Consider the following 24,484-nt stretch of genomic DNA (forward strand, 5'->3'; position numbering starts at 1 on the left):
CCCCAGAATTCTCCTGATATGGTAGCCCCGCCTATACTTCCTGCCTGGTTACTGGCCAATCAGTGTGAGGTGACACACTGTCTTTACTGTTTACCCCAAAGTCATCAGTTTTTCCATAATGTGCATGTAAATCCTTTTTACAATGTGACTTTTATTCTTCCATTTATCAAAATATGCTGCATAATGGTTAGGAACACGTACTTTGCAATCAAGCGTATGAAGTTTGTGTGCGAGCCCTACCTATTGCTAGCTGAATGACTCCTAAGTTTTGTTTTTTTTTCTTCTGTATAGTCATGCCTGCTTCATTATTCTGTTGTGGGAACTATATGAAATATAAGCTGCAATTACTTGGCACAGTGTCTGATGGTCCTTAGTCATTATTATTAGAGGGTGCTCTGCCCCAAGAGCTTCCTTATTACACTAGATTTTACAAGAAAAGATGGCTGCTTTGAATATTCAGTAGCACATTTGGTTATTAAATACTGTCTCAGGATTTTCCCAAGCATAGGAATCCTAATTAAAATTCTTAATATTTATACTTGAGAATGACCACATACCATTCAAAATATGAGATATGTAGCTGCATGGTGATGTGTTTCCTGCAGCACTTTATGGAATGAAAAAGAATCTTCATCCATCGCCAGTTAAGCCTAGCTGTTTGCAGTGAAGACCTGAACGAGAAATATGGCAGCAGATAATCCTGATGGAGAGAAGACTGTTCTGCTTCATTTGTGATTTCAAAACCTAGGTTAATGACATCAGATGCCTTCCTTCAGTCACTCCACTTTATTTTTTAAGGCAGGTGAGCCTAGAGCTCAGTGATTCATCTAGACTGGCTAGCCAGTGATCTGTGTCTCTCTGTCCCCAGAGCTGGGATTATAGGTGCCTGCTGATACTCCCAGCTTCTTATATGGGTGCCAGGGATCTGAACTCAGGTCGTTGTGCTTGCATGGCGAGAACTTTACCAACTGAGCCGTCTCCCTTGCCAAGCTGGCTTTGCACTATGTGAACTGTCAGGTTAGTTTTAAAGTCCTATGTCATTATCCCTAATTTAAAGGTAAGTAAAGAACAGAAGATATGACTAGGTATGTTGTCAGATTATCTTCTGAAATGCTGAGGCTTACACCCACAGGCCTGAGCTGCTCCTGGACCTGGTCAGAGAAGCTGCTTTTTGCAATGGGTAGGAGTCAGTGCTGAGATACATAACTAGCCAACGTGTGGAGTTGGGAAGACTGAGTGTTCACCCCTAAATAGCACTTCAGTTCCCTCTGTGTCCCCAAGGGTCAGGAAACATGAGGAGAAGTCAGAAAGAATGGGAAAACCAGGTTATAGGGAGGAGTGCAGTGGAACTTGACATGGCTACCATACTCTCTCACAGAAACAAATGTAGATATTGAAAGCCTATGTGCCACAGAAAGAAGGCCATGCATAGCTCTTCACTGGAGACTAGAGCATGTCTGTTAAAGCGCAATCTAATACTAGTCTGTGTTGGTATGCATGGAGAACATTATACAAGTATATCAAAGGAGATAAATATATCCTGGTCTTTGGCTCCAGTCATTTTCAGGGACATTTTAATAAGAAAACAAAGAAGCTGGAGTGTCTCTACTCCAGAGGATATAGCCAGATAAATGATAGCTTTGGAGCCCATGAGGAAAAACTGAAGATTCCAATGTTATTCTGAAGAGCCATCGTTGTATACTCAGAACAAATTATGCACACTTAAGGGGAAGCTGACTTCAGCTGCACAAAGAAACTCTCTTGACCAAAGATGATCAGCAGTGCAATGAGTTGCTTGCAAAAGTGGATTTTGGTTGTCATGGATACGTTCCTAAGGCAACTACCATGGACATTTTTAGGGGAGAGGAAATCTGTACCCTATTTAAAAGGTTGATCTAATTGACCTTTGAGGACCCTGGAAATGTGTTGGGATTCATAAAAATGGCTCTGCTTCATCTTGGCTTAAGGTCAGAGAGTTCAAAACTATCCTTACTCTTCCAAGGTTAAAGTCATAAGACTTAAAGGTCTAAGGTGTGGCTACCGTAGGATGTTTGGTCTTAGGCATGGATGTCTTCTGTAACTAACAAGAGACTTGGTCTGAAGTGTGGTTGCTATTAACCCTCAAAGCCAGATAAGGAGAGAGAATGTTGAAGAATAAACTTGACGCATTCAGTATTCACAGGATTGCCCTCCTGACTCTATCCTGTCTGTGTCTCTGTCTTTTCCTTAGCCTCTTTTCCTGCCATTTCTCAATCCACACTCACCCTCTCAGGTATGAACAGGGCAAGTCAGCTGGATCCAACTGAAGCCCCACAAAGATGGGTTACTACAGATTGGCACTGCAACTTGGGCCTGCTACAGATGGCTTATACAGAAATGATGTCCTGGAAAAGTTTAATTGATCTTTCTCTGAATAGTATGTGTGTCCTCGTACTTTGGGGCTCAATTTCATGATGTTCTGCACAATTCACAGACACCTTAATCCTCAGAGTTCAAGTCAAGGTGCTAGCATTTGCTTGATGACTTTTGGTAAGTCATGAACCCCACGTGTAAAATGTGGATGCCCACATTAGTGATTGCTTATGGTGGCTATGTGAGGAGAAGAAACAGTGCTGTTAAGGATCCAGCTGTGTAAGCCAGTACCCAACCTCACAAGCACCAACTATAGCTGTAGTTGATTTGTCAGGCTATTAGAGTGTTGTCTCGTCCATCTTTTTCCCACATGGCTACCCATCTTCCACACCTAAGTTTTCATCTGTGTGCTGTTCTGATTAAGATATGAAAAACCCCTTCAAAGACTCGCTTGTTAAAGGTTTAATTCCCAGGTGATGGATGGGCTTTTAGGAAGTGCTAAGCTCATGAGGGCGCTGACTTAGAAATTTATCACTTGATGGATTCATAATATGACAACATCACTGAGATGTGGTGGAAGCCTCCCAACAGAGCTTTATTGGAGGAAGTTGGCTACTGGGCTGTGTCCTCGATGGCTCTAGCTTATCCTGGGCTCCTCCTGCTTCTGTTTGCTCTCTGGCTTCCATGTGTGAACGGCCTCTTCGTGTGCGCATTGCCCTCACAGGCTACGACTTCTGAAATTTCATGGTAAAAACCAACTTTTCCTCCTTGAAATTGTTTCCCTCAGGTGTCTGTCACAGTGATGAAAAGTGACACATGCATGTCCATCATTTTCAGGGAGTGAGTCTGTTGATAAAATAAACACTATGTCTACAGCCATATCAGCCTGAACAAGCCCGATCTCATCTGGTACAGTAGACACTTAGCAAGTTATATTTTCATACTGTTGCCTATATTAAAATTGTTTTTCTGATATATTCTGCTTTCAGTCATTTTATTATCAATTTGCAGAAATGCAGTGTGTTTTGGGTCTATGGTATTAGTTGTAAATATTATTCTAGCTTGTTCTTTGTCATTTGGCATGAAATGTTTGACATACAGATTACTTGCTGTTTTATTGGCTTTTTAATTCAGTGATGTTTATCACATTTTTCATTCCCTCAGAGCCTCCATACTTGCCTCCATTCCTTCTTAATCCAAAAGGTGAAGAAAGACTGATTCTTTGCATTCGCGTTTGAAATGAATATGCTCCCATGTCTTTGTGGATGTAAGATGAAATTGCTGTGTCACTGAGATGCTCCAGCCCTGTCCGCTTTAAAGGTGATGGTTTCCTGAGAGTAATTTCCCAATGTCTTCTCTAGAGAATAGCTTCTCACAGCAGCTGTTCATTTACACAGCATAGACATCTTTTTGTGTCACTAAGCTCTCTAGATGAACCAGAACTACCATGACCATGTTCCTTATCTGACAGTGAGAATCACACCAGCCAAACTATACAAACCTTTGGCAACAGGAAAATGGAGTCTCTGCTGCTTAAAAAAAAGGACTTGGAGTAGCTGGTAGTATTGATGTTTTAGCATGATGCCTTGGTTAGGGTTTCTATTGATGTGAAGAGATATTATGACCTTGGCAATTCTTATAAAGGAAAATACTTAATTGGAACTGGTTCAGGTTACAGGTTCAGAGGGTCAGTCCATTATTGTCATGGAGGGAAGCATGGCATCACACAGGCAGACAAGGTACTGGAGAGGCAGCTCAGAGTTCTACATCTGGATCTACAGGAAGCAGTAAAAGAGAGAGAGAGACACTGGGCTTGGCTTGAGCATCTGAAACCTCAAAGCCCACCTCCAGTGACATACTCCCTCCAACAAAGCCACACCTATGCCTATAAGACCACATTTCCTAATACTGTCACGCCCTGTGGGCCTAAGGGGGACAGTTTCATTCAAACAACCGCACCTGATTTCTGGGCCAGTTGCTAAAGGGAAGCAACTGGGATGCTAGACGGAATATCAGATAAAAGACCTGGATCATTCAATTCAATTCACATTACCCATCTTCTGTTGTGCTTCGCTTGGTTATGCCTACAGAGAAAGGCATATTAGTCTCTTCAGCTCATAAGGAACTCACAGTCTAAGGTGACTATGCTAGCCACAACATCATCCAAAGCCACATCATTTGTATATGCCCAGCTGCCTCCCAGACATCTCTGCAAAACCACTTTACATCAGTACCTTTGTTCCCACCCCATTCCTGCCCCAACATATGCTAATGTGACTTTGTGGTTATTCTATTTTGGGACTTCCGTTTCTGAATCTTGACATTGGTCTAGATTCCTTCCATGCCTTCACTCAGAGAGGCTAACACCTCACTACATGCTTTCCATTCTTTTTTGTAATCTTTGTCCCTCAGACATTTTATCACATTGAGGATTATTTAACTCCTGTCCTAGGCAACATCATTTTGTGCATGACGTTCAATATTCAGCATTCATCCAGCATTCATCTTTCCACAACCCAGATCATTTTCCCCAATTAATTTCATTAAGTGATTATCCAATTTAAAGGTTTCATGGTGCCCAGTGGTATAGTGAATAAAAGTCAAACTCTGAAATCTCACATTTGGTGAATCCTTTAGCAATTGCAATGAATGTCCCTCACCTTGCCCAAGTGCCACCAGACTGCCATTTATTGCTGACAGAAATGTTTCTTCTTTATATTTTCCCAATCAAACCATCTTCCCCTTCCCCCAAAAATCATTAAGATCTCCAAGTTCTCATTGTCTCTGGGTTCAAATGCAAAACCCATCTACTGTGGAACCTTGAAAAGTTACTTTAGTCCTAGATGTTCGTTTCTGAATTCCTGTGTCACTCATCCTGTGCTATCAATCAATACTTGAACACATTTGGAAGGACTGCATTAAAAAATAGCACAAATTGCCTGGCTTAACCAACAGAAAGGTATCTTCTCACAGTCTGGAAGTTCAAACTCTGAGGCCAAGGAGCCCGACGTGTTATGGGATAATAATTTTGTACACTGTAAAGATGTGTCTCTGCCAAGACACATTCTGATTGGTTTAATAAAGATCAGAATGATGAATAGTTAAGTAGGGAAGGATAGGCAAGATTTCTGGGGGGAGAGAGGAGACGAATCTAGAAGCCGATGAGACCAGACCAAGTCGCACATCAGAATGTAGATTAATAGAAGCAGGTTAATTTAAGTTATAAGAGCTAGATGGGGGCCGGGTGGTGGTGGAGCACGCCTTTAATCCCAGCACTCAGGAGGCAGAGGCAGGTGGATCTCTGTGAGTTCGAGGCCGGGCTGGACTGATAGCCTCCAAAACAATACAGAGAAACCCTGTCTCGTGAAAACCAAAAAAAAAAAAAAAAAAAAAAAAAAAAAAGAGCTAGATGGGGACAAGCCTAAACTAAAGACCAAGCTTTCATAAGAAGTCTCCATGTCATTATTTGGGAGCTGGTGGTCCAAAGATAGTCTAACAAGAAAGCTTGCTACACTGAAGTGTTGCTTCCTTCTTAGGACTGCAAGGAACAATCTTTTCTGTACCTCTCCTGGTGGCTCACAGTTGGGGGCAGTGATGATGTCATCCAGGGTTGTAGGAATGGATTCCTTTACACACACACACACACACACCTGTAAAACACTTAAAGATACAATTCCCAAGTGGGAAGGGGATCTGGACCCAGAAACTAGGGTTAGTCTTGATTTCCTGCAATCAAGCTTTTGTTTATGAAGCAGAAATAGCAATTAGGCAATTACAAAAATTAACCATTAACAGCACATAACATTTGGAAGTCCAATTTTGCTTTATTGTTCTCTTAAGTACAGAAAAATTAAACCTTTAAACACAGTTAGCCATCAATGTAACCTTAGCCACCACACCCCCAGTGACAAAGCTCCTCCAACAAGACCACGCCTTCTATCTTTCCCAAACAGTTTCACCAGCTAGGGACCACATTATTCAAATATATGAGCCTATGGGGGCTGTCCTCATTGGAATTACCACAACATCCAGACCAGCTCTAAGTACAGCACCTGGTTTCAGTGAAACAGCTTTCACCCTTACATTTCGCTTTCTGCCTCCAGCAATCACGACCCCCTCCCCACTCCAGGTCAATCTCATTGGAGTATATCCAGACTCCTGTTCGAGGTGATGTTACAAGCCCCAGACAGCAGGTTCTCTTTCTGTTGTGAGGGGATTTCTTTTTCTGCGCCCTCCACGGGCATGCAGTTTGCGTAAAGCTCTAGGATTTGTGTGGGAAGCAACAGCATTTTGCTTTGCTTCCTCTTCCTTCACTTTTTGTGAGCCAGGATCCCTGACCTCAGACCTTGGAGATCTGCAGTGAACCTCACTCTGGGTTATCAAAGTCACTTGCAACAAAGCTTAACTGTGCCTTTCAATCCCATTTACCCTTTTGGATTTCTTCATTCAGTTTTGTTCTTACATTCTGCAATTGGTGTGTGTTTGGGGTAAGGGAAGTCAACAATTCTTGATAGATATTGTATAGTCATTTTCTGATATTTATGGCTGTTTTTCCAAAAAAAGGGTATTTGTTCTTTTCTTTTTATAAAAAAGTAAAAATATGCTAACTTGAATATTTGTAAGATGGTCTTAGAAATTAGAATTCAATTAATTAGTTCCTCAGGAATTCCATTTAAAAACGGACAAAGCACACAAAATGGAGATGTGAAAGCAATGAATGAATGGATGTGTACAAAGCGATCCACTTCCCGCCACATATTTACATGCTCTGCGATGGCAAAGTACACGTTCAGAGGACAGCGGGCTTGGTGCGGACTATAAGTAGAAAAACAAACAAACATACAAGCAAGCAGCTCTTAACTATCTAAAAAGTTTTTAGAGGAGTGATGGACTTTGGGGATTTGACCGTGGTCTTTCCATTTGTGAGTAGGCTATTATAAACTATTTCAACTTACCATTTACAAATACAGAGGTAGAAGCTAGGGAAATATAGCTGCATAAAATAATCCTGGACTCAACTGGAGGCAGCAGGTGGGCACATTAAGTATGTTTTGATGGTCGGATTCTACTTTGGGGGTTTACATGGTTGTGGACAAGGACCGTATCGGCTAGTGGCCAGAAGAAGCTGCAAGGACAGTAATGTCCAGGAGGAATATTGGGTGGTCAGCAAGAGTTCTCCCGTGAAACTGAGACAGGAGGGACCCAGGCTGGGAGGCAGGTATTGCGGGACACAGCAGATGGTTGCAGCCAGCGGCCAGCTGACAAGTCCTCGGGCACCGCCGAGGTTCGGGGTTTCCGCCAGGGGGCGCCGTGGCCCCGCCTCGACCGGGCCGTTACGTTTCCGGGCACCAAGGCCGGGAGCCGCCATCACCGGCCGGCGCGCGCCGCCCCTGTGGGCCGCTCCGGTTACCGGGGCAACCGCGGCGCTTCCTCCTTGTGGGCCGCGACCGTCGCTCCGCGCCATTTTCAAACTGCGCTCGTGCGGGAGCCATTGGGCGCAGCGGGACGGGCCAGCGAGGACGCCGGGTCCCCAGGGCGATGCGCGGCGCGGGGGAGCGGCGGCGGGAACGGCGGTGAGGCTCGCCCGGGGCAGGCCGCGGGGAACGGGGGGTGCGAGCGGGGTCGCGGGGCCTCCGGGGCGGTCCCCCGAGGCAGGCCCGGGCGCTGCCGGGAGGAAGTGGGGGAGGGCGGCGCGGGGATCGACCCACCGTCCGACCGTGCGGCAGCTTGGCCGAGCGGCTCGCTGGGTTGACATGAAAATGCCCTGTCCGGGAGGATGGTGGCTCCACCTTCCCGGCTGAGTCCCGGAAGGACGGCGACGCCGCCCCGGCCCACCCGCCGTGTGGTGTCCGCGCTGCGGGGTTTGGTTTTTAAACCCTTCTGCATCCACACGGTGGATGTTTCTGTAGAAAGTAAGAGGTGACCTCAGTAAGACACCCACGGCCCGGGGTTTAGTAGACAGCTAGTTCTAAACGCTGAACCTGACCTTTTATGTTGTTTTGACGCTAAAAAGTTGTCATCCGGAATATAGGGGAAACCTAACACGTATATATTTCTGTTTTTCCTGGGAGGGGCTTTACTTCGTATTCTCATTCTGTCTTCTTCCTCTTGAAGGATCGAGAGGGATGGTTTGGGGTACCCGGAGTTGGCAGCTGTCAGAGGGGAAATGTTTCTTGACGTTTGCCTTGTAAGTCTAGCTTGTCAGGTGCTTTTCTTGTGACCACAGCATCCATCAGCCCCCTTGTGGAAGGAACTAGAAAGTTCCCAGGGGGAGCCTCTCATAAAGGCTAGATATGTAAACGGGTGTACTCTAGAAGAGGCCCTACTTTAGAAATATCCGTGTGGACTGGGAAGTTACTTTCTTAGGACAGCCTTTCTTCACTTCGTGCTTAAATAGGAAGGATGCCATTGGTCCTTTATCCCATACCGGAAGTTAGGAGCATCAGGTTTTGCTTGTATTCATTTAAATTTAACGTTAACAAAGAACATACTTATTTGTTTTAGAAATATGAGTTCTATAGCTACGTTTATTTGGCAAAGGTTAGAAAGGAGCGTGTTTCTAAAGACATTATCTTTTCATTCCTCAATTTTAGGGTAGATTGGTGGAGAAAATCGTCGTAGTTCTTTTAAAAGACGGTGTAACCCTGTCTTGAAAAGCAAAGACAAGTAGAGTAGCTGGTGTAGCCTAGTAGCAGAGTGCTTACTCTGGGTTTGATTCCCCAGCACTGCAAACAAACAAGCTAGACAAGTATAAAAATGTATACAGAGGTGCTTGTATGTGTGAGTTACTTCAAAAAATGGTAAACATGGGCATGGTGGTGTATGTAATCCGAGCACTCCAAAGGTAGGGACACAGGAAAAGGTTGAGACCACCTGATCTACAAAGTGAGTTCCAGGCCAGTCAGGACTTCTCATAATGAGAGTCGGTTTCAAACTTAAAAAGTACAAAGATCAGAGTGAAATGTGTGTGGTGAAATGCACAGACCTTGAGTGTGAATGCACATTTGAAAGTTTTCCATTAATGTCTGCGCCTGGGTGACTTACCCTAGTCAATGCTTTTATCACTCCGAGAAGAAAGCTATCCTTTCCAGTCGCTCTCCTCCCTGTGAAACTGTTGCTAGCCCCACGGTTAAATTTTTACCTGTTTCTGAGCTTTTCATGAATGAAGTCACTTAGTATATGTGTGTGGCTTCTTCTGCCTGAATAGTATTTTGAGAGTCATCCCTATTGTTAGTCTGTAGTGACAGCTTCTTGCCTCCTAGCTGAGTCATACTGTCTGGTATAAAGTACCATAACTTCATGTCTTTTCCAGTTTGGTACAGTTGTGAGTTTACTGCTGTAAACACTGTTGTAGTCTCCCCGTTGACATTTATGTTCACTTTTTTTGTAAATATGCAGGAATAGAATTACAGCTTTACAGGCTTAGGAGTGTGTTAGTGCTGTAAGAAACTGCCAGACTTGTTCCAGTGTGGTTTTATACTCTCTCAGCCTTATGTGGATTTCATTTGCGGGGAGCCTTTGCTGACATTAGGTATTGTCAGTCCTTTCCCTCATTCTGACATAGGCAAAGTTACACTTCATTGTGGTTATAATTTGTGTTTTCTTGAAACCAATGTTTAAGCATCTTTTCATGTATTTCTCGAGATATCTTTTGCAAGATATCTTTTCAAGTTTTTTTATAACTAAAGTTCAGTTTTAGCACAATTTGGGAGGTAATTTGAGATCAGGTCTTGCTATGTATCCCTGGCTGGCCTAGGACTTACTATGTATACCAGGCTGCTCTTAAATTGAGGCCAGTCTCCCCATGTCTGCCTCCTAAATGCTGGGAGTACAAGTATGTGCCTTCATGTCGGGCCTACCCCTGATTTTCTTATTGTATTGTTTTATTATTATTAAGCTCCAAGAGTTTGTTTTCTGTCCTGCTTGTGAATACTTTCTTAGCTCTTATGACTATTTTTCAGCAAGCTTTGATTTTCATGTTTTCTTTCCCCTTTCCTCTTCCTTGGTGTTACCAGAGATCAAACCCAGGGCTTCACAATACTAGGCAAGAACTACCATTAAGCCACATCCCAGCTGTGACCTTTTATTTTCCTTAAGGGAGTGTTTTGATGAGTTACTGTTTTTCACTTATCATATTTTTGTTTTATGCTTATTGCTGTTAACAATTCCTGGGGGTTTGGGCACAGCCCAGCATAGGGCATTTGCCTAGCATGAGCAAGATGCCTGCATGCCATCCATATGTAAGAAAGTGGAGTTTCCTTCAAGGCTCCTCTGTCTGCCTCTGGGAAATCTTTGTTTTCTTCTAGAGTTTTCATTGTTTTAACTTTTGCATTTGGGTTTGTTAAGAAATGCAAATTTAATGTAGTAACATAGAGATCATATGTATTGGATTTAAATCAATATTAATATTATAGAATAATGACTAAACAAAGTCATTCTTTCATATTAAAGGAATTTCTTACTGTGAAACTTTAACAGCAATGTTTCAGTCCTCTCTTTCAGGGCTTTAATTTTGGAGTGTGAATAAAACTGGTTTTGGAAGACAAGATGACTACAGCTGCAGAGAGGAAGTATATTAACATTAGGAAAAGGTTAGACCAGTTGGGTTACCGCCAGACGCTGACGGTGGAGAGTCTGCCTTTGGTAGAAAAACTTTTCAGGTAAAGATAACAATACAGTTATAAAGTCTGTAATCGTTAATCTATGTCCTGAGTTTGTGGTGACCTTCCTGCTTCAGGAAAGCAGCAAGTGAACTTTGGGGAAGTCCCCTAAGGTTTGTCTGTTCAAAGCCTTGCCCCCAACACAGGGCATTCATGGTGCAGGACTCTAGGGATTGCCATACCCACAGTGCTGTTCCGAGTCACCATTTCTGAGAGTTTCCCCAAATGGAATTACACTCTGAGGTTTCTGATGGAGAGCAGAGGTGCTTTTCCCTTCTGTCTGTCATTGCCTTTATCCTTTGCCCTGGCAAGGATGGACCATAGCCTTGAATGCGCTGGGCAGGCGCTCTACCATCCACTCTCCCCTAAGCTCTGTCCGCCTAGCTGGTCTTTAATTTCTGCCGTTCTAGCGAGGCTCTCAAAGGTTTGTTATTACTGGCACATGCTATTTAACTGAGAGGCTGTAATCAGCCCTCCTTCTCCAGAAGAGCATTAGTGGGGAGGTTTGAGATTGAAGTATTTAAGGTTGATTAGTAGGACTACAAGTAAAGCTGGAAGAAAACAGAATGGATGAAGATAACTTGTGACCTTGGATATGAGCCCCAGACCTCTCATGGCGCAGTCCCTTCATTTCCTGACGCTTTGTCTCTCACCCCCACCCTTGCTGTCTTTGCGCACTGCTCTCTGTCCCCTCCCTGTCCCTTCTTGCCCCTGTACCTCTCCATCTTGCTCTCTCGCTCTCTGTCATCATTACTGTCTTGGCTTGTCCTCCTTTCATTGCAAACTTCATAAGACTGATATGAACACTAACAGTCACTGTAGATTGCTCATGCAGTAAGCACGGAAATGTTTGGTTCATCATGCACTATGTGTTTTTGATGATTGTCTGTAGAATATAAGTTCTTAATTAATAAGTGCATTGTGTGTGTGTTTTCTCCTCACTAAACATTTAGTGAGTGAGTGTTCTTAGAGGTATGGGAGTGATTCTGGTTTGCTGTCTTCCTGGAGCTAGTAAAAAGCCAGTTTTTCAGGGTCCTCAGACCTAAACAATGAGCAGGAGGGGAGATTAAACAGTGATTTGGTGTGGTAACTCATTTTGTTGGGAGTCCAAATTGGATATTGCTAAACAATGGGATTTTTAAACTAACAGTCAAATTATCAATAAAAGTACTTTTTAAACTGGGAGAAAAAAAACCAAGCAAACAATGATATGACATGTTTGTATTTTTATAACTTAGCTTGTCTTGAGAAACTTCTGAGGACCTTTTGATACCTTGAAAGAACCTAATTATTCATTTCTTCTTGCAGATGATGTTATTTAACATTAGCATTACATGTAAGCCTTTTTAGAAAAGCATTTTACGTTAGTAGGAGACTAATAAGAATGTTTTCTTGCGTTTGCATTTTCTGTCCTTTAACTCTAGTGATTTGGTTCATACAACAGAAAGCCTGCGGCAGAGCAGGTTGTCCTCGGCGAAGGCAGAGAAGGAAAGTGCCAATTTCGATTTTGTGTTGGAACCTTATAAACTTGAGAATACAAGGCTGAGCAGGGAGAACAATGAGTTGTATCTGGAGTTGATGAAGCTGAGAGAACACTCAGACCAGCATATTAAAGGTACATGAGACTTTGATGAGTTTTTTAAATACATGATCCTTGTCCTCTTTGTTTTATAAGTGGAAAAAGCTAAAATCTTGTTTTAAATACAGGGAGCTGTTTTGAAGAATGCTTGAGAGTGGAAATAAGTGTGCACTCCATAGCCATGGTAGTCCTCACTATGCAGATGATGTTTTTGGTTTGAAATTGGTATGAAGAATACTAAATGGCAGAATGGAAGGCATTTACCTGAAACACTTATTCCTGTTCCTGAAAAGAAAAATAATGAGTAGGTGAAAGCTGTGTAGCACTTACTAGGCAATGTTGAGCCAGGAAGTAGATTTCAAAGGTAAAGGATACTTATTTGGTATCTTACTATAAATTTCATATTAAATAATTCCTTAACTCAAGGCTTGCTGGATCAAAGCCATGGTATACATTAGTCATACACAGTAATAACAAAACATAGTTGCCTTTAGTGGGTATGTGCAGATTCATTAGAGGTGGGAAGTGCATTCGTTTCCATCCACCTGTGAGGCCCAGGTGGTGCCCCTCCGCTTGGTGTGGATGTCTTGATCTTTAGAGTTGTGTTTTCATCTTTCTCACTTTAAGAGTTGAAAACTTCACTGAAAAGGTGCTCCCATGAGACAGCTGATCTGAAATTTCTGAATAACCAGTATGTTCATAAACTCAAACTCCTGGAGAAAGAGAGCAAAGCTAAGAATGAAAAAATCCAGCAACTTCAAGAAAAGAATTTGCACGCTGTAGTACAAACTCCCGGTGAGTCTTCTCCTTCTCAAAACAAGTTGGCTAGCGTGCTCGTGAAGACAGACTTCTTTGTCTTGAGAATCTATTCGTTTACAAAGTACAGCTCTAATCTTGCCAACTGCTGAAAAAGCAAACAGACTAAGAATTTTATAGAACTCCAAGATCAACCTGTCCATTTAAGAACATTCATGCTACCTACAAAGATAATTACGGAGGTGTTCAGTACTAATTCAGATCTATTATATTTTAGTTGTACTCTCTGGAGTTTTCAGTTATCTACTCTTTGTATGTTTCTGCAGTAATGTGTGCGTGTGCATATGTAGGCCAGAAGTCAACTTCTGGCTTCTTTCTCTATTGCTTTCCACCAGATTGTTTTGAGACAAGGTTTCTTACTGAACCTTGGGCTTGCCTATTAGGCTAGACAGGCTGGCCAGGAAGCCCCAGGGATCTTCCTGTCTCCACCTCCCCAGTGCTAGGATTACAGGATTACAACTGACTTTTTTTTCATGGTTTCTGGGGATCAAATTCAGGTCCTCATGCTTGAATGAGCTGTCCCCCAGCTTCCAATTACCGGCTCTTTTGACATTGTCTAATAAGCATGTGTATTTTAGTTCTTGCTGCCAGTGCTCCTCATTTGACAGTTGTGTGATGGTGATATTTTAGCTCATGCCACAGACCACCGCATGGCACGCTCAGATTTTAATCCTGCTGGAATCTGATGTAGCCGAGGGACAGTTTAAACCTGTGTGCATATGCCAAGCCTGCAGGCATAGGAAACTTGTCTTATAGCCTTCTTGAATGTTTGAGAAACATTGCTCAGTCAGAGATCCAGATGAATATTTACAGATGAGTCCTCTTTATAAGAGAAGGTTGATGTGTGCTGTTCAGTACTTAGAAGAGTGTTCTGGCTCTCCTTGGTTTTAAGACATACGAACATCTGTTTCTGTATTTGTAGGTGGCAAGAAAAGAAGCATTGCATTTAGACGCCAGCGGATGCAAATCGATGAACCAGCTCCACCCTCTGAGGTCAGTTCGTACCCAGTTCCGCAGCCAGAGGACCCATACATTGCAGACCTCCTGCAAGTGGCTGATAACAGGTGTGTTACATACTTGCTTTGCTGAGCGGGGAGTGGTGGAGGTATGCACAGTGTCCTCAAGGACCTGAGTTCAGTCACCATCGTCATCTTCATCTTTAATGAATCTTTTTCTGTCTTGCCAGCCAGCTTCCAAGTAATGACGCAGAAACTTCTTACTAATTATGAAAACTCACCTATGGCTTAGGTTTGCTCCTAACTAGCTCTTATAACTTAAATTAACCCATTTATATTAATCTGCATTCTATTTCGTGGTGTTGCCTCTTTTCCATCTTGTGCCTTCTGTTTCCTCTCCATGTTTCCTGGCTTCTCTAATGCACCTCGTTCATCTCCTACCTCTCTCTTTGCCCAGAAGTCCCACCTATACCTCCTGCCTAGCTATTGGCCACTCGGCTCTATATTAAACCAATCACAGCAGTACATCCTCACACAGTGTACAAATGCCCCACTACATCTGTTGGCTCGTTTGATCACAAGCTGCATTGTAAGGTGTTTAGTGGGAAGGTTTGGGCTTATTAATTGTGTCCCTATGTCCAGCACAAAATGTCACATAGGTACTCACTCAGTAGGTGTTTTCAGAATGATATGGACACTTTTTGTTTAAAAACTTTGTTTTCAAATAAGTCATGTATCTGAGGTTTCTGCCCATACTCGTTGTAAAATAACTTAGTGCTGTTAGGAACCCATTTCAGTGGAGTCGCTTTGACATTCAGGTTCATCTAAGTAGGTTATCTTTTACTGGAATCTCTAGTACTTCAGACTTACAGCAATATGCCAGCTGGACATGAATAGATAGCTAATTTTATCTGAAATTCTTCTCTCATGCATTCATTTGCCCTGTATTTATATTTTCTTATATAAATCAGAGTCAGATATAAATGCCATTTAAGTAACTGTTTATTAGGCCTCCAGGGCAAGGCCTTGAACACATGTCCTGAGATGTCAGAGTAAGGTCATGCTGCTGTTTGCAAATGCTTTCAGTTCACATGTCACTGAGAAAGCTATAAGGCTTTAAGGGCAAGAGAGCAAGTTCCAGCGACATTCTAGTGATTTTGGGGGATGCCCTCAGACTTTGGGGTACATGGGGAGACAGTGCAGGTGAGGCTTTGTGGTTCATGTAGAGAACACAGAGGAGGTTTTTCAGCCACTCATAATATCTAAAAGAGCTTTAGTTGAGATCTTCTGAAGACCACTTCAGTCCCTTATTCTCTCCTAATATTATGTGCCTGTGTTCATATGGCTACCTTGACCTTTGGTGGTCTGTTCATCTGCTAAAGTCATGGCTAGGCTGCCAGGTAGTGTTACTTAAAGAGTTGTTTACACTGTATAAGTGCCATCAATATCTTTTGTCTGTCTGCTTTGGTGTGCACATACACTGTTTGCAAAGGGTCCCTGCAATGGCCTTAGAGTGTTTGCATGTATTATCTTATCTCTAGCCTAGATCAGGAGAGACTTTGGCTTTATTAAGTGTTGGGATGAGCTCTCTGCAACCTACTTATTGCAGCTCACGGAACATTTCTCCTCAAAGTAGACTCGCTTCAGGCTTTCCCTGTCAGACGTGGGTTATGCCATACCAAAACAATGGAAGCCATGTGGAGTTCAGATGTCTTGGACAGAGTCTTGATTCTATTAGAGCTTTTGAACAGCAGGCTTTGCTGAGGTCACTTGGAAAATTGCCCTTTTTCCAGATTTCTTCTCTCCAGAAGTGTAAAGTAGTTCAGTAAGCAGCATAGGGTTGGTTAGGGTCAGAAAACACACACTTGTCCCTTGTTTCATTTAGTGATGTTGTGAATTTTGAACTAGACCTTGAGTTTCCTGAGCCTAAAACTTAGTAGCTGTACCTCAGAGTTTCTCTAAATATCCAATGGAACAGTGAGGTGATTTATTGCATGATGTGTCTGAGTTTAAAATCCCTTGCCTCTCAAATGGCTTTGATTTCTGTTTCTATAAAGTTAGCTCTCCAAGGTGAACTGTATTTAAGCTGAGGCTCTGGGGCCTTTGTCCTCCCCTAGAACTGGAAGTGGGATTTTATGCAACAACAGTCACTTTCATGCTCCATTGTATTGTTTTGTCTCTCTTAACCAAAGCCTGCTCCATATGCTGACATTGGCTATGCGTGTTTCAGGATTCAGGAACTTCAGGAGGAAGTCCACGAGCTGCAAGAGAAGTTAGCACTGATGGAAAATGGAGTGAGAGGTTACAGCAAGCAGGTAGGACTTGCTTATTTGTGTGTCTGGGTTGAGTTATGTATGATTTGATCATGACTAGAATTGTCTTATATTTGATATTTCAGATCACCAGTTTTAAATGCAGCCTTTTTTCCCTCTAAATGCTTGTTAGTCAAGTTAATAGGTGGAGTAGCTCTAGATAGTGGTACCTGGTCCATTCCCTTCATTATTCACTGAGGTGACCTGTAATTTTAGTTTTGATTTTCTTTTATTTGAAGTATCTATTTCCTCAAATAAAAAAAATTGCCCCAAATAAAAATTGTGTTACTATGTTCATCTCAAGAATAACTTTATTTAAGAATGACAATGTACTTTTATAATTATATTTATATGTTTTATAATTATGTTTGTTAAGAGAGCTGACCGGATGGCTCAGTGGGTAGAGGTGCTTGCTACCAGGCCTTACTACCTGAGTTTGATCTCCAGGACCGACACAATGGAGGGAGAGACCCGACTCCCAAAAGTTGTTCTCTAACCTCCATTTATGAGTCATGTACACACACACACACAATATAAATAAATATTTTTTGTAAAACACAAAAGAAAATAATTGTATTGTTTTTTTGAGACAGGGTTTCTCTGTGTAGCTTTGTAGACCAGGCTGTCCTCAAACTCACGTAGATTCACCTGCCTCTGCCTCCTGAGTGCTGGGATTAAAGGCGTGCGCCACCCCACCTGGCTCATATTATTTCTTTTTTTACTGACTGTAAACCTTTGACAGTTGCTCTTCTGGGTTACTGTGTCTCAGTGTGGACCCTCTGGAAGCATTACTGCAGCGTGACAGTTTCCTAAGGAGCAAGGGTTAGGCAGATGCAGTTAAATCTTAACCACAGTGAGCTTCATGCTCGTGCTCTCTGTGTTGGTCTCTTGGCTAAGCACATGCTTTATTTCCTACTGTGCTCACTGAAGTTTAAACTGGGTAACATTTTTTCTCATATATGTGGTTGTAGTTTTTTTTTCATCATCTGTACATCTAACTCTACATGTGCCAATGTGTTGGTATAACTCTTAGTCTGTAAAGTACTTTGAAAATTATTTGGATTAGATAGAAACAAGTTAAAGGACATTCTAACATTGTCAAACCAAATCAAACAGACAAACAAGCAAAAAACTCTTTTAGGAAGACACTAAGCGTTGGTTCTCTGTGTGTGGGTCATGACCCCTTTGGGGTCAAGTGACACTCTAATAAGGATCATATACCAGATATTTACATTATGATTCATAACAGTAGCAAAATTACAGTTATAAAGTAACAATGAAAATAATTTTATGGTTGGGGTCACCACGACATGAGGGATTGTAAGGGTAACAGCATTAGGAATGTTGAGAACCACTGCACTAAAAGTATCACATTTTACCCTGGGGTGTGGCTCAGAGGTAAAGAACTTGCCTACCATTAGGATCTGGATTCAGTTCTTAGCATAGCAAAAAAGGGGCGGGGGGAGAGCACACATTGAATGTTATTGTTACTTTTCAGTTTGTAACCACATTTTCCTGAGTACTTTATGAACAGAAACTGCCCAAATCTTGCCATTTCTCTGAGGTGGCTGAAGAGTTTGGAGGACATTGCTTGACCTCTCTGGTTAAAGTACGAGTTGACTGTCCATCCATCTTAGTTGTGCCTTGCTGCTATTGAGTCTTCTTTTACTGCATTTGTTTTTCTCAATGTATTCAGGTTGTGAGGGCCAGGGGTCAGCTCAGCGGTGGGCACTTAACCCAGCATGCTCAAAGCCCTCAACTGAGAGCAATAACAGCACCCCAAACTTTGCTATTCCCAACCTCTCCACTACCCCACTTTCTCAGGGTGTCTCCTTGTTTCAGTGTCCTGCTTTTGCCTTTAAGTAGTAGTGCTTGTTCTCAGGGTCTCCTCAGACTTAATGGGCAGAGGCTGTGTAGCAATACTTTCTCACTGGGACTGCCAGCTCACAAATAATGACACACAGACTTACTAATTATGAATGCTTGGCCTGAGCTTAGGCTTGTTCCTAACCAGTTCTTATAACTTGAATTAACCCATAGTTTTAAATCTATGTTCTGGTATGTAATCCATTACCTCATCTCTGTACTGCCCATCTTGCTTCCTCCTCATCTGGCTGGCAACTCCGCCTTTCTTTTTCCCAGAGTTCTCTCTGCCCGGAAGTCCTGCCTATACCTGCTGCTTAGGTATTGGCTATTCAGCTTTTTATTAACACCAGTCACAGCAATATATCTTTACACAGTGTACAAATATCCCACAAAACAGTTTTTTTGGTTCAATGATCAATTCTTCACACTTCTCTCCAGCAATGAGCTTCCTTGTATATTACAGTCCAATTATGCTGAGCCATTTCTGCTGTCTCTGATATTGCCCATGATTTTGTGCATTGGTATCCCAGAGAACCCCTGATTTTGATACAGCATTGTCATAACCATTATGGACACCCTGTATTTAGCAAAGTTTTGGTGATTTCATAGGCACAGATGTAGAATGCAGAGAGTGAACCACTTCATCCCTTTAAGTTAAGTACTGGTGCTGTCATATACCATTTCCTTCACTCTTCTGTTGAAGAAGACCTGATATCCAGCAACTGCTGGGATGCTTGTTAGTACTCCTTGTTCCTGAAAGTCATAGTCCATTGTTTTAGTCATCTTACATGGCTCAGTGTGTGTTCAGTAATTACTAAATTGATCTTTGTTGTTGTTGTTTTTCTGTTTCTAGGGAAAACAAAGAGAGAGTGTGTGAGAGAGAGAAAGAGAGAGAGAGAGAGAGAGAGAGAGAGAGAGTATGTGTGTGTGTGAGTGTGTGTGTGTGTGTGTGTGTGTGTGTTTGCATTTTTCCAGTTCTTGTATATGAATTGGTGTCAATTTTTGGTTAATAGTCCTCTTTTGATTATATGTAAATTCACCCTATTTTCTTATCCTTTTTAATACTGAATTTGATAACAACTCATTTTTTCATGTTTTCCACTCATTCATTCATTCTGATAAGAACTGACGTATGTTAGCATTATTCCAGTACTTGAACATATGTATAATCTGCCAATACATTTCTCTTCATATAAACAGTTGCCTAATTTTAGAGGAGTTTAAAAAACTCAAATATTCAATTAGAATCAATTTCATAAAAGCACTGATAAGAGCTATGTTGATATGATAACACTGGTATGTTCTGTGTGGATTCCAGTATAAACTGTAGCTGCTAGTGTACATTGTTGGGACGTCAGGAAAGAGCATGTCTAAACAAAGGTGCAGGGTTATTGATTTGCTTCACAACCAGTTTTATTGACTGAAAGCACAACTTTATGTCCTCAGATTGAACTAAGAGAACGAGAAATAGAACGGCTGTCACATGCTTTGGATGGCGGTCGTTCCCCTGATGTCCTGTCTCTGGAGACTAGAAATAAAACCAATGAAAAGCTTATTGCTCAGTTAAATATTCAGGTAATGACTCTTAGGATTTTTTCACTAAGTATATAAATATTTGAGGTTTTTAAAATGATCTTTGGGTTTATAAAAAGTAACAGGCTTGCTCACTGAAGTATTATTTATAAGGGAGTTTTATTTGTTTGTGTTATTCATTTTGAGGCAGGGTCTCACTATAAACCCTTGGCTGGCCTAAAACCCTCAATGTAGATCAGGCTGACCTTGAACTCACAGAAATCCATCTGCCTCTGCCTCTCCAGTTCTGGGATTAAAGGTTTGCACCACCATGCCTGGCTCTAGGGAGTTTCTGGTAGAGCAGAGTATGTAAAAATAAGGGGCAGCTTTCAGAAGTCAGAATGCTCATGAGGCAGCAAGTAAGATAGGTCTGGTGTTGCAAACTTAGAAGAAGACCGTAAATCCTGGGCAGTACATTCAGTTTGCTTAAAAACCCATGAATGGGTGAAGCATGGTGACACATTACTGCAATCTTGCACGGGAGTAGGATAGGCAGGAAGATTAGTTTACGGTCAGCCTCAATCCCATAGTAAATTCTAGACTTCAGTAGGTTACATGAGACCCTATATCCAAAGAACAAAACAACAGAATATATAAATATAGAGAGAAAACCCACAAGGGATATTTTAAAATATACTGACAAAGTTTATCTTTGTGTGTTGGGGAATTCTTGATGGTTCTGTATTTTTAAAACTTGATGACTATTTTATACTGTAAAAGATGATTTTAAGGTATATATATGCTTATATATACTATATGTTATAGGTTATATGTACTGCCTATAATATATGCTATATGAGTCACAATATTATCTACTTTATACCTTACAGACATATTATGTAGCATGTATTAGCATGTAATATATTATCGATATATTAATGTGGTGAGAGTATAGTAAAAGGCTTGTGTAACATACAAGTCCCAAGTCTAATCCTCACCACTACCAAGAAATAATAACATAAATAAAACACTCAGTTTGTGCCTGCTTGCACTGTGCTTTGACCTGAGAATGAAGAAGCAGAAGAGATCCGTACTTAGTCTAGATGTGCACGTAGCCAGGTAGAGTTTGTTCAAAGACAATAGAGGCAGCACTCAAATACACTGTCCAATGGAAATGTGAATCCAGACAGCTGGAGTACATTATAATTGTAGACAATGTATTTATCCCAATATATCCAAAACTGCATTTCAGCATGCAATGATTTTAGTTTCCTAAAACAACGAAAAACCCAGAACTTTGAAGCCTCATGCACTTTACATTTATAGAGCATCTCAGTTTAGAGTCGTCACATTTCAAGTGCTTGGCAGCTACATCTAGATTCTCGTAGCTACTCTATTGGGCAATACAAGCTAATGTCATTGTGACAGTCTTGTCATATTTTTAGAGCTCTGTTGGTAACAAGTTCACAAATTTCTTATCCTTTCCTTGTGTTTGAAAAATCAAAGCCAGTAGATGGACATATTTTCATTAAGGTACCATTATCAGTTTAGCAAAAAAAAAAAACAAATTAGTTACACATACAAAAACAGCTGGATTTGACCTCAGTATCTTTTAAAATACAGTGCTTAGAACTTTTAGTTTGAAAGTTGAGAATTTCAGATAATTTCCCAATTTATCAACTCTATGACTGCGATTGTAAATTGGATCCAGGTTGACTTCCTTCAGCAAGCTAATAAAGAACTGGAGAAGCATATTCAAGAACTCATGGAAACCAAGGAAACAGTGACAACCGAAGTTGTGAACCTGAGTAACAGAAATGAGAAGCTCTGCCAGGAGCTAACGGAGATCGACCAGCTAGCGCAGCAGCTGGAAAGGCATAAAGAGGAAGTCCTGGAGACGGCAGACAAGGAGCTGGGGGAGGCAAAGGTGATGCTGGGTCTGTGCTGTGGGAGCTCACCAGCCCTGAGCACAGTGAGCTGAGCTCAGGATAGCTATGCTCAGCTTTGGGTGTGCTCGGTGGGGGCGCATGTCTGCCTCTAACAATCCAAGGTTTTTTGGGTTTCTCTTTTTTTGCGGGGGTTCAAGACAGGGTTTCTTTGTGTAGCTTTGTAAACCAGACTGGTCTCAAATTCACAGAGATCCTCCTGCCATTGCCTCCAGAGTGCTGGGATTAAAGGAGAGCGGCTCTACCACCTAGCCTACTTGGTACCTTTTTGATCAGTGTTATATTAGCCCAGAATCAAAATATGTATGAATTGAATTTCTTTTTTAATTCTTTGACTGTAAGATTCAATGTTATACTAGTCCTCAACATGGTATTATCATTACCTTTGTTAGTAATCACTAGGTCAAAGTGGCAGGTATTTCACAGTGCCGATCAGTATTTTAAAAGTAAATTTGTATTTGGAATACGTCTCAGTGCAATGTAATGGGAGAAAAATAAAGCCTTCAGCCAGCCCCAGCCTAGCCTAGATGATCAAAGGGCTTTTCATTTTAATCTTGAAAATGCATGTATTTAAAATATGAGTGAGATTCCTTTGAAGCAGTGTGCTAAGGCAGTTGTGAAAGGGAAAGTGAGACTAGAGAACTCATACATACCTAGGCCACAAGCTGACTCTTGGGTCATCTCTGAGGAGCACTGTAAGTAAATTAAGTAACTAGATGCCACGCTTTAAAGGCTGTGTGCAGGGAGGTGAAGCTCAGTGTGTACATGTGCCTGGGCTCTGTCTCCAGTACCACAGAACAGAGCAGAGCTGGTTGTACCCATAGCTTGATACATCTTTTGGAACTCTTCCTGCCAGGAGTACACAGGACCCAGTGTGAAAACCACTGTTTGCATCACTGCATTCATGTTAGGCAATGCTAACCCCAGAGTTAGTGAACCAGAAGGAAACTACATCAAGATGATACACCTATTAATAAGAAGCCCACAGCAAACATACTTAGTGTTGGAAGACTAAAATCTTTTATTCTGGAATCAGGAACAAGTCCAGGATACTTTTGTTATTTCTGCTTAGCATAATACTGAGTCAGAAGGGCTGATGCATGCCTAGAAATCCCAGCATTTGCAGGGAGACTGTATTCTAGGCTAGCCTGGGGTATACTGTGAAACCATATCTTAATAAAACTAAACTAAAATAGTACTGGAAGACCTTCTCAGCAATTAGATACAAAAATAAAACAGAATAAAGTAAAGGGCACACAATTTTCAAAGCAAGTACATATGTGATATGACCTCAGGTGTGGGAATCCAAAGACTTACACACAATGAAATAGAACAAGCACGTTCAGCAAAATTGCACCACACACACACACACACACACACACACACACACGCATGCACGCACGCACAAATGGATGCACCAGGAAAATTATGTATACTAAGAATAAAAAACTACAACAAAGAAATTAATTAATCCCACTTGCAGCTACATCAAAAAGAATGAATTTAAGCAGTGAGTGAAAATATTAGATAGAAAACTCATGAAAATTAAAGAGTGTGTAAGTGGAAAGGCATCCTGTGCACATTCAAAAGGAGACGTATGTTGTGAAACCACACAGGATGTGGATTCAGCTTAAGTCCTATCAGAATACAGTGACAGTTTTTGCAGTAGAGGAAAATAGTCCTGGAGTGTAAATGGACTCTCAAGAGACCCGTATAGACAAACAGTGGAAGAAGGTGTAGGTTAAGGATGTAACCAAGTTTGCAGAGTGCTTGCCCCACGTGCATGAGGCCCTGGCTTGAATTTCAGAACTGGCCGAAAGGTGTGGGCCGTGTAGTTCAATAGTTTCGTTTCTGCTTCTCTGGTTTTAGTGTATTACTACAGTCTATATCTCCCCTCTCCTGTTCTACTCCTTTTTGTACACTCTGTGCTGCTATATGCAATGCATTGAACATGGTTCCGTATGACCTGTTGACACATCCCACAGATGTCACTTCAATCAACACAAGATTGCTGTTGGATCACATATTTCAATGGCATTCACCTCTCTCAGCTGTAGTGTAAGAGATCCAGGTTGGTAAAAGCAGGCCAAGAGCAGTGAGGAGGATGGTTAGAAAATGACCACCATCATTTCCCAAAGCTGAGGCCTAAGAAGGGCAAGTTGAAGTGGTTCTCTACTTGATAAGTGAGTCCACCCAGGCGTTCAGGACACCACAGTATTAAACAGAACCTCATCCTACTTGCTATTCACTGAAGCTGAGCATTAGACTAGAGTCTCAGACTTTACTGATAGAGAGTGCAAACAGCTGGTCTTTTCCTTATGCCATAGTAATGTATAGTCTTAGGGTCTTAGATGCTCACCTAACAAGCTTTTTATTCCTAGAAAGAGATTAAAAGAAACCTCTGTGAAATGCGGAACCTTGAGGAAAAAATGTCAAATCTTCAACTGGTAAGTCAGTGTTACACTGTTGCCAGTGTTTTCAGAAT

At 41.8% G+C, this 24,484-nt stretch overlaps 1 protein-coding gene across 2 annotated transcripts in view; it reads left to right on the plus strand.

Moving 5' to 3' along the window:
- Nucleotides 1–7,703: 7,703 nt before the first annotated feature.
- Cep135 (centrosomal protein 135) overlaps nucleotides 7,704–24,484 on the plus strand; it is a 53,695-nt gene continuing 36,914 nt past the window's right edge. The window contains exons 1-9 of one of the 2 annotated variants that reach the window (XM_005080764.4): nucleotides 7,704–7,925; nucleotides 10,855–11,012; nucleotides 12,437–12,627; nucleotides 13,219–13,386; nucleotides 14,330–14,471; nucleotides 16,594–16,678; nucleotides 19,988–20,116; nucleotides 21,765–21,980; nucleotides 24,381–24,446. In XM_005080764.4, coding sequence (XP_005080821.2) covers nucleotides 10,900–11,012; nucleotides 12,437–12,627; nucleotides 13,219–13,386; nucleotides 14,330–14,471; nucleotides 16,594–16,678; nucleotides 19,988–20,116; nucleotides 21,765–21,980; nucleotides 24,381–24,446 — 1,110 coding nt within the window. In that variant the 5' untranslated portion in view covers nucleotides 7,704–7,925; nucleotides 10,855–10,899. Of the gene's footprint in view, nucleotides 7,926–10,854; nucleotides 11,013–12,436; nucleotides 12,628–13,218; nucleotides 13,387–14,329; nucleotides 14,472–16,593; nucleotides 16,679–19,987; nucleotides 20,117–21,764; nucleotides 21,981–24,380; nucleotides 24,447–24,484 lie in introns of those variants that run through there. The other variant, XM_021233392.2, reaches the window with a different exon arrangement.

Source organism: Mesocricetus auratus, unplaced genomic scaffold, assembly GCF_017639785.1.
Source record: "Mesocricetus auratus isolate SY011 unplaced genomic scaffold, BCM_Maur_2.0 Super-Scaffold_100006, whole genome shotgun sequence".
NCBI classification, from domain to species: Eukaryota; Metazoa; Chordata; class Mammalia; order Rodentia; family Cricetidae; genus Mesocricetus; species Mesocricetus auratus.